Below are 14,511 nucleotides of genomic sequence, written 5' to 3'. Positions count from 1 at the left end.
TATTACACTAGGTTCACACTACTATCGCTTTTCTGTTTTTCAGGTCCATCAGGTGACTGAACAATGGCGAGGCACACTGCTAAAACAGTGGTAACATATGGAGCCCTGCAGACTTAACAGACTATATTGGGGCCTGTGTGTCATTTTCTTCTTTTCCTTAGTTTTCCAGGGATCTACATTTATTAAAGAGGACCTTTCATTTCCTTGGGCACCTGTGGTTTTAAATACTGCTAGAAAGCCAGCACGGCTTTCCCTTTATGTGCCCTTGGTGAAGAGCTATTGGTGCTGTTACTGTAGCTCTTCAGTGTCAGAAGGGTGTTTCTGACAATCTGTGAGGAACGTCCCTCCTGACAGTAGAGTCCATAGCGCTGTACTCTGAAGGGGCGTTCCTTACCACCCATCGATGATACTGAGCAGTGAGGAATGCCCCCCCCCCAATTCTAGTCTATAGATGAGCACTGTCAGGAGGAGGCGTTCCTCACTGCTCAGCGTCATTGCTGGGTGGTAAGGAATACCCCCTCTGACACTACACAGCTCTGCACTCTACTGTCAGGAGGAGCGTTCCTCACAGACTGTCAGAAACACCCTTCCGACACTGAAGAGCTTTCTAGTGGTATATCAAACTGTAGGTCCTCTTTAATGGGGTTTCCAGGACTACATATGTATAACCTAATGTCAGGTGATACCTGCACAGATTGTACAGAGCCATAATTGAATTCATTGCTATGCTGTACTACTGCAGCTCAGGTCCCATTCACTTGCATTTCCTAAGGTTAAGCTATTAATATATACCACTCCTTTAAATGTAAGAGCATAAGGGACTACTTGCTAAAAATCTCTGCTGACCACTGTTCCCATTACAGGGTCAGTTCTATGTAATATGGTTAATGAAGATGCTTATTACCTTTGCATATGAAAGTATGTTTACTGCTTCAGTATATTTTATATATGATAAAAAGCCTCGCTGTACTATATGTTTATGACGCCTATCACACATGGTAGCACATAATATACTTGTCCTTATGGACAGAGAGCGCTAAGATGGTGGTGAAAACAAGTACAGCTGCGTGTGAAATCCATAAACATGGACTAAAAGTCAGATTTGATTTAATCCATTTTCTCTCTAGTTTAATCCAAGTCTTACAAGGAAAGTGCAAGCTATCATTAGCTCTGTATCTCTGGGAGACATTAGCCTTTTAATTTCCCACACATCAGTACAAAGCATTTCATACATTGCTTCACTAAGATATTTCCCAATAGGAGAAAAAGTTTATTCTTCTGCCCATCTTCTGACTTCACCAGAATATTAGCATGGATCCGAGAACATCTGACTTATATTTGAGCCAAAGATCTGAATTACAAGACTTTACATAGCCAGTAAATGGGTAAAACAATCATTTTTCTGTCTACCAAAGTTCCTCAATTTCATCAAATTCAACCTGATGAGAGTAAAAAACATAATGAATGACAGACACCATAAAATAGAAAACAATCCTCTCGGATCTCTTGTGGAAATCAGACAGATCAATATTCTCCTAATACCATATACTGTACTATACTGTCATGCTCTTCTAGTCTTGATTCTTGACTGGGTAGAGGTATAGAGACAAAGATACATTTGCCAATATTGTTTTTGACACCACGTATCTATTATATTATCTGTATTTGGCAGTTTCCTAGCTCACATTCTGTGCTTTGTCATTCCAGAGCAGTTTTAAGCTTATTATTAGTGATACTTTCATTGCTCCTGCTGGTGGACTCTGTCGTTCTAATCCTAGGCGCTGTGTTCCAGCCCTTACCTGTAGAGGGCCCTTTAAGAATCGCTAAACCTTGCAATGTTATCCCTGTCAGTCTTCTGCATTTGTGGGTTATTTAAGGCCACTTATCCCACAGGAATATTCCTGAGCAAAAAACTTGTGCTTCCTGTATTTGACCCTGTTGTACTTCTAATTCCAATTCTGCAGATTATCTGTTTTACCTCTGCAACTGTGATGTTTAACTTTACATGTTGCTTTGACCACCAGCTGTGAATATATTCCACCAGCCCTGACCTCGGCCCATACCTGAATATTCACCTACTTGAAGCTCAACCAGCTACATCGGCAATACTCCTAGACATAGTAACCTGGTGGTCCCATGCAGCAAATTCCAGATCCCTTTAAATGGGCTACGGGGTAAAAACCCTGTGACCACATAGACATAGGTAGTCCACATCCACTGTCTTATGGACTACAGAAGTCACAGTTGTGACTGAGTTCCATAGTCCAGAGGGTCTGTAGGTTCTCTTGCCAAATCAGACCCTTTAGGGCCCAGCATATATGGTCTTGAAACTGTCCAGAATGTTGTGTGCCTCTGCTTATACATTGTCCTGACACTAAGAAATTTCATGATATTGTGCACTTTCTCGCATATAACATTCTGGCACTAACACTTGGGTGTAGGGTCTGGGCTGGCGTCTGATGAATGTAGGGGTTGATCTAGGTCTGACTAATTGAGAACTTTGGTGTTGGGTCTGTATTATTATATATGCCTTTTGTGGAGCCTGCACTAATTTAGGGGTCTGAGATCTGAATTAATTTTTGGATCTGAGGACATTACTGCATTACATTAACTGAGAAGGCTTCTAAAAAGCAGAAACCATTCAAAGAAATAAGCAGTTAAGATGTATACATGGTCACAATCTCTTTTCTGATAAAACGTCTCCAAACTCCCCTTCTTCTTCTTCTTACTAAACTCTCCCTCCTCCTTTCTCTTCCCAGTCTGTCCACCCTGAAGGCGGGGCTGAGGATTGCAAACTTTTTAAAAGCCTTGAAAGAGTGTCTCAGCTGGAGAAAAAAAGTTCTGTAGGAGAAGGAAGTCTGCAGTGAGCAACAGGCTTTTAAACTTTAAAGACAGCCAGGCATTTGTTCAATTTCCGTCCAAGAACTCCTGGTGTTTATTTTCATTTGGTTGGACCTGAAAGGTATTGTCATAGCTTTTATTTCATTTTTACTTCTTTCTACTGTCATTATTTCTATTTCTAGCTTTATGATGACTGGTTCTGAATAGCAAACACTATATATAGAGTGTATACCATTCCCATGGCCATTCATAGGAAAACTTTCAGTACAACAAATAGCCAGTTGCTTGATATTTCTATTAAAATTCTAAATAATCTATTAATTATGATTAAAAAAACTGGGAGAAATGTTTTACTCAATTTCAATCAGATTAAGGAGATTTGTCAATATATGACAATGGTTCTTAAAACTTATCCCCACTCATTATCTGTGTAAAACTCAGCTATGTCTATCTATCTATCTATCTATCTATCTATCTATCTATCTATCTATCTATCTATCTATCTATCTATCATCTATCTATCTATCTATCTATCTATCTTAATCTATATATTCATTTATCTGCCTTCTTTCTTTCTTTCTTTCTTTCTTTCTTTCTTTCTTTCTTTCTTTCTTTCTTTCTTTCTTTCTTTCTTTCTTTCTTTCTTTCTTTCTTTCTTTCTTATCTGTCCCTCTACAGCCTATCTATCTATCTATCTATCTATCTATCTATCTATCTATCTATCTATTATTCAATATATTCATTTATCTGTATTTTCTTTTTCTTTCTTCCTTTGTTTCTTTCCTTTTCTTTCTTTCTTTCTTTCTTTCTTTCTTTCTTTCTTTCTTTCTTTCTTTCTTTCTTTCTTTCTTTCTTTCTTTCTTTCTTTCTTTCTTTCCTTCCATCTAGTTATCATCTGTCCCTCTAGACTATCTGTCTAGTTATCTATCTATCTATGATCTCTCTATCTGTTTATCTGGATAAATATAGCTGAAACGTTGTGATGAGCGCTAAGTAACAGCCATTCATATAGTGGTATTTAGGGCATTCTCTTTGCCAGTTGGATTGTGTTCTTAGCTCTTTGTAGTTTGTGATCAACTATAACACAGTGCCAACTACTGCTGGTGCTGAAAATAACATAGCAAATAAAAAAGAAAATGTACATACCCTTAATTCTGAACATTGTTCCTAGAAAAAAAGGTTAATTTTACCATTTTGGTGGATTGTAATCTATTATTACCTCTCCATACAGTAGCAGTAGGGATTATATAGAGTTGTACCATGGTATATCATATAATAACATGCAATGCTACCTAAAAATAGCTTTGAGATGGCTATTACGTAAATGATTGCGCAAGTTGCATTAATATGGACCTGTCATTCAAGGGAATTTACTATAGTGCAAGACTGAGGCTAGGGCTGTATGGTTACCTTGGCAGCAACACCCAACTGAAGATTGCACTTTCACTGTGTTTCAGCATGATGAAAATGAATGGAGTTGTGTTGCAACTTGCAGGTTGTGGCAATATAGACATTATAGTCCCAATAAATCCAGCAGTCTTAGATTTCTTATGACTGTAATGTCACTACAAACTGCGAGTCAAGCCCCTTCACTTTCATAATACCTTGATGTATTATAGCCAAAGTGCGATCCTCAGATGCTCAGCGGGTGCCATGGCCAAGACCGCAGTGTAGTCCTAGCCTAAATGGTATTAAAATACTTGCCATACTTGTTATTACTTGGGATGAAATTTAGGCAGACTTAGAATGAGATTTACTTATAGGGTATGTAGAATTCCAATCGGCACATTGTCATATCACCATATGTTACATAGCTCTGGTGCTGTTACATTTGTATCATTTTACTCATTATTAAACCACAGACCTTCATTTTCTGACTAATATTTGGATCAAATCGCTGCCATGTCTAAATCAGTATTGCAGTGGGAGTTCTACTTAATCCTCCTTGTATGTTCTGCCAAGTATTAGAATCAATCAGCCTTATAATTAGGGCGAAAACAGAAGTTTACTTCTTAATTTCCTCAAGCAGCTTTTCAAGAGGAAAAATACAATGATCCAGGTTTACAGATGCCTGTTGCGAGAATTTGCAGGACTTGGAATTTCCATGCTTGTGTGTTCAGGCTGTAATTGTTGGTAATCCTGCTGAGTAAGATTTTGCAGTTATTAAGTCTATTGTGTAGTGGCACTCATGCTCACATTGCTTTCCTTCCCTAGGTTGGTATAAGGATAGAAGAGAAGCTGAAAGCTACATATACACCATAACTTCTGTGTGCTTTGTCATTGTAGCATCTGCTTAGAATACAGTTTCTATTCACTATGCAACTTCAAATCAGAATATCAGTAATTCTTCATACAGTCTGTTAAAGGTTTAGGTAGTTTATATTAGTTACTGTAACATTCAGTCTAATAACTGTATCACATTCTAGACCTCTATCTAGGATTCATTGTCTATCTATTGAATCTATCTCTCACTGATATACGTGGCAGTGTTGGAAAACACCAACAAATAATTAGTTCAGGCTGATTTTGGACAGGCATGTTGCTTGAAGTCATGTATCTGTCATGCATCAACTTTGAATGGTATTTTTCAATTAAGACATTCATCGGCTTTTAATAAGATTTTTTTTTCCATTAGCTAAGTTTTCCGGTTTTATGTGAATAAATCTTAATCATCAGATAAATAGAGGTTATGCAACTTTCTAAGGCACTTTTTTTCTCCATTCTCTGCTGTCAGCGGATGGGAACCTGAAGATTATCAGCTGACAGTTTGCTACAATTGTTTTCAGTCCAGGCTACTCTCCATAAGCTGAACAGCCTGGACTCTAAGTCCTTAGTATTAGAGCAGAAATTTGCGATTCAGATGAATTTATTTCATAGATAATGCCTGGACTGAATGTAATTGTAGCAAACTATCTGCTGTGAGAAGTTTTAGGTCTGCATGTTTTTTCCACCTCTAGATTTAATCATACTATACCAGTCCACTGACAGCAAGCACAGGAGGTTACATATATTTAATATATTTCAATCAAAGTTACACCAATGAAATGTAAGTTTCCAAATATGGTGGGTTATATGCAAATGTCACTTATTCCAGTGAAAGTGACTTGCCTGATGTTAGTAGGGTCAGTATGAGTCATGTGAGGACTCATCTCTTTCTTATTCTTGCTATGTATGAAAATATTTTTTTTCTTCATATTTCTAAAATACCTGTTTCCACATACTTCTAAAGCTTACCAGCAATAATATTTGTTCTCAAATTTTTAATTTTACATAACAGCACAATGAGCCATATACACAATTTTACTTTTTACTCTTCACATATTAAAAAAACTAAATCCTTCACCATTTAATATATATTTTAATACAATTCCACCATTCTCCTTTATATTTTTCTATTTTCCGGATGATAGTTTTGATATATATAAATCCCAAACTTGAAGCCAAATGTTATCTTCTGCTTTTACCAAGGCTGATGTAAAGTTTACATTTTATTTTGTAGGTTATAGCTGTGAAGGATGGGTGACTGGAGTGCCTTAGGAAGACTCCTCGACAAAGTCCAGGCCTATTCCACGGCTGGAGGAAAAGTGTGGTTGTCTGTTTTGTTCATTTTCCGCATCCTTCTACTAGGGACAGCGGTAGAGTCAGCATGGGGAGATGAACAGTCAGCATTCGTATGCAACACCCAACAACCTGGTTGTGAAAATGTTTGTTATGACAAGTCATTTCCAATTTCCCACATACGATTCTGGGTTCTCCAAATTATATTTGTCTCAACACCCACTCTACTATACTTGGCTCATGTGTTTTACTTAATGCGTAAGGAAGAAAAACTCAACAGGAAAGAGGAAGAACTTAAAATGGTTCAAAATGATGGAGGAAATGTGGACCTGTACCTCAAGCAAATAGAAATAAAGAAATTCAAATATGGTATTGAAGAGCATGGGAAGGTTAAAATGCGCGGTGGCTTACTTCGTACTTATGTTATCAGCATCTTGTTTAAATCATTTTTTGAAGTTGGTTTCATTGTTATCCAATGGTACCTCTATGGATTCAGCCTAAATGCTGTCTATACTTGCAGAAGAGATCCCTGCCCTCACCAAGTTGACTGCTTTCTTTCACGTCCCACTGAGAAAACTATTTTTATTTGGTTTATGTTAATAGTGTCTCTAGTATCTTTAGGACTGAATATTATTGAGTTGTTCTATGTCGTTTTTAAACATGTTAAAGATGGCATCAAAGGTAAGAAAGATGCCTATGCCACCTCAAGTGATGCAAATCCAACAAAGGACTGTGGCTCTCCAAAATATGCTTATTTTAATGGATGTTCTTCTCCAACTGCACCTATGTCACCACCAGGTTACAAGCTTGTTACTGCCGATAGAAACCCTTCTTCTTGTCGTAATTACAACAAGCAAGCAAGTGAACAAAACTGGGCTAACTATAGTGCAGAACAAAACAGAATGGGCCAAGCTGGGAGCACTATATCTAACACTCATGCACAGCCATTTGACTTTCCAGATGAACACCCAAATGGCAAGAAAATGGCACCTGGACATGAAATGCAGCCTCTGAGTATACTGGACCATAGACCTTCAAGCAGAGCAAGCAGCCATGCAAGCAGCAGACCAAGACCGGATGACCTTGAAATCTAGTTCACTTTGAAAATGCAATACAAGGCACATTTGTGCAATGGAGGAGGTACTTCACAGTCTCAAAGGAGAAATTTAACAGACTGATAGACTTTTCATGATGTGGGAGGTACACATTGATATTTAAGCAACAAATTGTATTCTTATTTCATCAAACTAGAATAGTATACAATGAGAGATCAAACTACCCTTGTGATCAATGATATTTTAAAACCGATAGTGGATCCCATACATACTTACATGAAGAGGAATTTCTTAATCATAGTTTGACTGTCTAGAACTGTTTGGAGTTTTACCTAAAGACAAACTTGAAGAATACTGTCAATAGCAAGGGTCCAAAATAAGGATGTCTTTGAACAATGGAGAAAGTTTTAGTTTTCATGGTCAATTGACTCCATTTATGTAAACACATTTATATAACGAGAAGAAGGTAGATTAGGGTCAACCGAAGTATTGGGTTGGTAGCACCCATGGTAGATTCAAGTAGAGTGTTCAGTATGGCAGGAAAGATTACTTTTGGATCAGATACCATTGGTTACCTTCATGACCACTATGTTGAACTGTCAAGGACGTTGTACTATTTTTTTAAAGTTCACCTGGTATTTCTCATTTTTGTTTCTGCAGTCGTCACTTTAGTTTTAGCCATCACTGTGAGCAAGTAATAGACAATAGTCTGAATACCCGTGTAGCAATTGCCTTGAACATTTCCTAAATTTTTATTCGATATGTAATTACAAATATAATGATTTAATTTTCTTTATATCTGGAGAGAAACTACAGAAATGTGAAAAATTGTTCCAAGTACTTTATTCATCATAGAATGTTTAATATCAGGATGTACTACTTCCTGTAGTGTGGACTCCCGATAAGTCTTAATATGACTTCAGGACTTCAGTTAGAATTTGCATGACTTCCTGTTACATGTTGTTTTACTTTCACATATTAGGCAAGTGTAAAAGTTAAATTGAAATCGGTGACCATTGTAAGGGACATTATCACATGCCTATATTAACTGCAGATATTAGCAGCTAAACTATAAGCAAGACAGAAATTAGGTACTGTACCTGAAACGGTAATGGATGCTTCTGAAACCTAGTTTAGTTGCAATATTCAGAAATTGTTTGTTTGATATCAATTTGAAAATCATCTGTGTATTACGAGACCCCATAAACCAGTAACTATGCCAAATAACCAGCACCCCAGGCAGCAGTGCCTTTCATGAGATAGATTAGTTGAGCCTTGACATATGGGGCGGGGCCTAACAGAGGCTATTAATCATTAGGAGGTTGGATTTCATGACAAGAATTGTAGTGTTTACAAGAGTACTGTGCGTTTAGCGTACATAGTCCTTATTGGGGGTTTTTAAAATTTTTCCTTCCTAATCCAGAATGATACTTTTCTGTGTAGTCTGTTACGCATGCACTTGATAAGCATGTGATATTGTTATTACAGTGATTTTTATTTTTATTTTAAGCAGGACAAATAGATTTATTGCATAAATGTTTTAATTTTTTTAAGTTGTAATCAAAGAAGCTTGAATGATAGTAATAATGTAGTACTGTAAAATACTTTCTTTGTTTGCTTAGAGCTGGAATATGGTCTAATATAGCTGCATGGGCCATGATAAGAGGAGAAATGTACCACTTTCTAGAACCCCAAAGGTTATCTCACTATGGCAGGAAGATGGAATGCTACAAAACTTTCATTTTGTCAATATTTAAAGGGGCGTCTTTTGCACAGCCTTGGACAAATGCCTTTTAAGGCATGTTTACCTATTAGTCATAGTCCTTCAGATTAAGGACCTCCCTAAGATAAAAAGTCATGACTATTATTTATCTAACCATAGGATAGAGGATACTGTGTTGATGGGTGGGGGCCAACCTCTCAGATCCCAACCAATCCTGAGACCTGGGGCTGTTTTACTCTCATTGACAATGTAGCCGCTATGGACACAAGTACACTCCTACTGATTTATTTCAATGGGGGTGCCAGAAATAGCTAAAAAACAGCATTATATTATCTCCAGTGTTCCCATTTACATTGCCAATGGAAGTAAAACAAACTCTGTTCTCAGGATTGGTGAAGGTGTTAGTGGTTGAGCCCCAACCAATCAGCTATTTATTCTATATCCTATGGATCGATGATAAACACTTTTCATGGCAAAACCCCTTTAAATGGGTTGTCCAGGAATTTGCTAAAGTATTGGTTATGATGGCAATGAGAAAGCAATGATATAAAGCAGAAAAAAACCAACTTCTTAAATTATTTACCTGTTATATATCTCAAACCCAAACACAGCAAAACTCCCAGCTGGTGCTTTAGCAATGACATTAAATACATTATTCATGTGACTGCTGCTTGTATGTATGACATATGACCACCTATGTGGTCCACAATCACATATGCCAGTAAATGGCTGCAGCACTTATGTGTGTGATGTGCAGGACATCATCATTGCAGGACCAGTGGGGACCATGAGAATAGTAGCGTTGAAGAGCTGGAAAATGTAATTGGTAATATTTTTTACTTTGTACTGTTGCCTGCTCATATGCATTTTTCTGAAAATCCTGGATGGCCCACTTAATCTCATCTATTGTATTACTAGTGTTCCATACCATAGACATTATGAATCTATTATTAGTGGATTAAAGGGGTTCCTTCCTTTCAAAGTATACAGAAGGGCCAAATAATTTGAAAATGAGTTTTCTACAATGGGAGAATCCGTAATATAATCACACCAATAAACTCTGCTTGGAATCTACAGTATCACTTATAGGCTTCTTCTCAGATGATATTACTGCACATGTATACATTTCTTTGAACAATGTGGAAGCATACGAGATTGAAAGATACTAAAAGACATCTAGGAAGAAATACATTTCTGCATGAAGAGCCCACTTTCGTGATTTTTTTTGTTTGTAACTATGTACTGTACTCTAGGTTTCATGACTCTGAAGAGACTCATTTTGTATTTTTAATTATGATCTGGTTGCTTCAACCATTTGTAATGTTTGCACTTGGGATATGTTTCATTTGTAAGAGTCTGGAAATATACTTGTTTATTAATACACCTCTGGATAATTTATTGTAAACACCACAACTATCAATTTTGCTGAGTGCTCAATTGTGGAGCACCAGGGGTTAAACATCTCTTCTTAATATTCACAGTGCCATTGTCTTTATCCAGAAATAAAAGAACCAGAACGGCAGTGTGTAGTATGTATGACTATTAATGTTTGAAAAAAGAACATTATCTACCATAAGAGTAATTGTTTTTTGACATTTCCATAAACTACTGTTAGTTTTAGCTTTGTTGCATGTAGCATTCATGGTTTATTAGCACATGGTTTTCAAAGTGCTTAACTTAGACAATAAAATTCTACTTTAGTAATAAATCGTGTTCAGTTTGATTTTCTTTGTAAAATGATTTTATGCAATGTAGGCAAAATTGTCATTTTTCTGCAAAAGGAAATTTTGAAATCATGCATTAGTAGTGTATAGTTCTGAGTTGTGGAATTTCATAGTGTAGGCCCTATTGTCACATACAGTGCACACTGTGCTGTGCTAAAATATGATATCTATAACTATAGTATGTAGAGCCATAGTGTTTACAGTAGTATGAAAGTTTAACCCTAGAGCTAATTCACTCAGTTTTTTGGCCTCAAAATCCGCTACCAAAAATGGCTCCCATTGACTTCAATAGCAGAAAAAAGAAGCAAATCAAATCAAAAAGCTTTATTGGCACGTCCAAATAGGTATTTGGCATTGCCAAAGCTAGTAAAGTGGGCGGTGGGGGGGGGGGGTAGGAGTTGGATTCGGGTGGGTGAGTGGTGGATATGGGGGGTGGGGGGGGGGGGTTGGGTTACAACAGTCCATGGAGTCTCATCTTCCTCTTCGTTGGTGACCGCTATATGGGGAGGTGAGGTTGGAGTGGGGTGGGGCGGGTGTATTGGGATAAATATAACAGTCCGTGGAGTCTCATCTTCCTCTTGTTTGGTGACAGCTGGACACGTATTGGGCAGCGATCTCCACAGTGGCCTCTTCTTCTCCCAGTAGGATGTAGAGTTTCCTCTTCTCGCCTGCAGATATGAAATCTGGGATGTGGGCAGAGAGTCTTTGGTAGTAGACGGCCCTCACAGCTGAGTATTTGGTGCAGTGTAGCAGGAAGTGGGTCTCGTCTTCTAGGGCCCCCTGGTCACAGTGCTGGCACAGTCTGTTCTCCCGTGGCTTGTACGTCTGCCTGTATCGCCCCGTCTCTATCTCTAGGTTGTGGGCGCTCAGTCTGTACCGGCTCAGAGTCTGTCTGTGCTTGGGGTGGTGTATTCTCTCCAGGTAGGTGGCCATGGTGTAGTCCCTTTGTAGGGATTGGTACACGGTGAGTTTCTTGGAGTTATTTATTTTGTTTCTCCATTCTTCAATGTACCGCTCTCTGTTTGCCTCTGTGGTCGCCTTTATTTCGGCCTTGGTTATCATCTGTTGGTGTTTTTGGTTTGGTGGTTGGCTGTTTGGTTGGTGAGTGTCTGGTTTGCTCAGGTGGCTTAGCCATGCTTGGTGGTGGTAGGAGTCAGGCTTGCTCCCCTGGATGTGTGCCTGGAAAGCTAGCGCCCTCTTCTGTATGGTGAGCCATAGGGGGAGTCTGCCTAGCTCTGCCCTGCAGGCCATGTTGGTGGTGTTGCGATGGACCTGGAGCAGGTATTTGCAGAACTCCAGATGGAAGTTCTCTGTTGGGCTGGAATCCCACTGGTCTGGGTAGGTGGCTGGGCCCCAAACCTCACTGCCATAGAGAAGGATCGGGGAGATGACTGTGTCAAATATCTTCAGCCAGACCCTCACCGGTGGTTTGAGGTGGTACAGTTGTCTTCTGATGGCGTAGAAGGTTCTGAAGGCTTTTGCTTTCAGGGTTTCTATTGCTGCTTTGAAGCTTCCTGATTGGCTGAGCTCCAGCCCCAGGTGTAGCTGTTGGTTTTCTCCAGTGTGGAGCCGTTCAGTGTGAATTGTGGGGTGGTGGAGGCTTTATTGTGGCCCTTCTTCTGGAATACCATGACTTTGGTCTTCTTCTGGTTGATGGGTAGAGCCCATGTGGTGCTGAATTTTTCCAGCACTGACAGGCTTTCTTGGAGGTCTTTCTCGGTCAGGAGTAGGAGGTCATCGGCGTATAGCAGGAACTTCACCTCCCGGTCGTTCAGGGCGAGGCCTGGGGTTGGTGAGGCCTCCAGGGCTGTAGCCAGTTCATTGATATAGATGTTGAAGAGCGTTGGGCTCAGGCTACAGCCTTATCAGACCCCTCGGGCCTGTTGGAAGTATGCTGTCCTTTTCCCATTCACCTTCACACTGCACTGGTTTCCAGTGTAGGAGCTCTTGATGACGTCATACGTTCTTCCTCCTATTCCACTCTCTAGGAGTTTTAGGAGTAGGCCTGGGTGCCATACTGAGTCGAACGCCTTCTTAAAGTCTACGAAGCAGGCGAATATCTTGCCTCTTCTGCTGTTGTGGACGTGCGTCTTGATGAGGCTGTGCAGGGTGTAGATATGGTCTGTGGTGCGGTGGTTTGGCATGAACCCTGCTTGGCTCTTGTTGAGAACCCCGTGTAGTGTGAGGAAGGTGAGGATTCTGTTATTGATGATGCTGTTGAACAGTTTCCCCAGCGTGCTGCTGACGCAGATCCCAACATGCCCTATCTTGCTGCAGACTCCACGGCTGAATCAGCCGTGGCGTCCGCGGCTCGAGACATGCTCCAGGGTAGGACAATTCATTCGGGTCTACACAGGAGCGGGATGCCACGACTGATGCTGAATTGGCATTCCATCTCGGTGAGCAGCGCAGAATGTTCACACAGCGGAAAACGTTTCCACGACCTTTTCCTCCGTGTGAATATACCCTAACGGTTAGCAAGTGAAATAAGGTGTTGTACCCTTAAAGGGAGTCTATGACCTCCACCAAGCATATTCAGCTGATACTACTGTATTATAGAGCACACTACAGTGATAAACAACATACCTTTGTTATGAAAGTCACTTTTGTAGATACGGAGAAAAACACCTTTGAAGTGTTATACAAATGATGTAGTTGGTGCATTGGGGGGTGAACCTTCAGACCTCTGAGCACTGCTTGCTGTTCAAGTAGGATGGATGGTGTCATAACATTGGGAAAACCAACTGTCACCGCATGGGGTGACGAGGAAAGGAGAAAGTAGGGTGGCAAGATCTGTTCTCCATGGAGTGGGAGGCCTCTTTGCCTAATTTACATAACAATGCAAAGCTAATTATCTCCAAATTTACAAAAGGGACATACATATCAAAGTTATATAATTTTTCAATGTAATATGCTCTGTAACAGAGTGAAGGCAGTTGAATATTCTTGGGAGGTGGTTGCTTTCTTTTAAGTTGGCTTTGAGTTTTTTTCCAGTGGCTTTTGATGTGTTGATATTACATTGCAGCATCTGTACAATATATAAACCATACAAGGGTCAAATAATACCCTCCACTGTCTACCCCCTGATCAAATATACTAATAAAATGTGTATTGTGAATACCATAATATGATGACCAAATACTAAAACCACTTACTAATTGCCAGTGTACCATTGTCAAATTTTTCCACTACTTACTACTGTTCTATGAAGGCCTCAGTTGTTTGTTAGTGAACACTAGTGAACAAACATTATCATGAAGACCGAGGAACTCACCAGACAGGGCAGAGATAAAGTTGTGGAGAAGTTTAAAGCAGGGTTAGGTTATAAAAAAATATCCCAAGCTTTGAGCATCCCAAGCGGCTTTGCTCAATCCATCATCCAAAAATGGTAATATTCTGAAAAAAATTGCAAACCTACCAAGACATGATTGTCCACCTAAACTTACAGATCGAGCACTGGTCAGACAAGCAGCGAAGAGGCCCATGGTCATTCTAGAGGAGCTGCTACTTTGTGTTGGTTTATCACTTAAAATCTCAATAAAGCACATTAAAGTTTGTGGCTGTAAGCTGACAAATTTTGAAGTTCCAGGGGTATGAATACTTTTGCAAG

The 14,511-nt window shown here is 39.4% G+C and overlaps 1 protein-coding gene across 1 annotated transcript; it reads left to right on the top strand.

Moving 5' to 3' along the window:
• Positions 1-2,841: 2,841 nt before the first annotated feature.
• On the top strand, positions 2,842-10,885 carry LOC142197616 (gap junction alpha-1 protein). The gene is made up of 2 exons (XM_075268076.1): positions 2,842-2,962; positions 6,341-10,885. Exon 2 carries the CDS (start codon positions 6,357-6,359, stop codon positions 7,491-7,493), a length of 1,137 nt encoding a protein of 378 aa, XP_075124177.1. The 5' UTR covers positions 2,842-2,962; positions 6,341-6,356; the 3' UTR covers positions 7,494-10,885.
• The last annotated feature ends 3,626 nt before the right edge of the window (positions 10,886-14,511 follow it).

This window comes from Leptodactylus fuscus, chromosome 3, assembly GCF_031893055.1.
Source record: "Leptodactylus fuscus isolate aLepFus1 chromosome 3, aLepFus1.hap2, whole genome shotgun sequence".
NCBI classification, from domain to species: domain Eukaryota; kingdom Metazoa; phylum Chordata; class Amphibia; order Anura; family Leptodactylidae; genus Leptodactylus; species Leptodactylus fuscus.
The sequence above is the reverse complement of the archived record's forward strand: the minus strand, read 5'-3'. Positions and strand labels throughout refer to the sequence as shown.

Coding starts and splice junctions, on each gene's coding strand:
- LOC142197616 (XM_075268076.1), top strand. CDS start 6,357: ATGGGTGACTGGAGTGCCTTAGGAAGACTCCTCGACAAAGTCCAGGCC.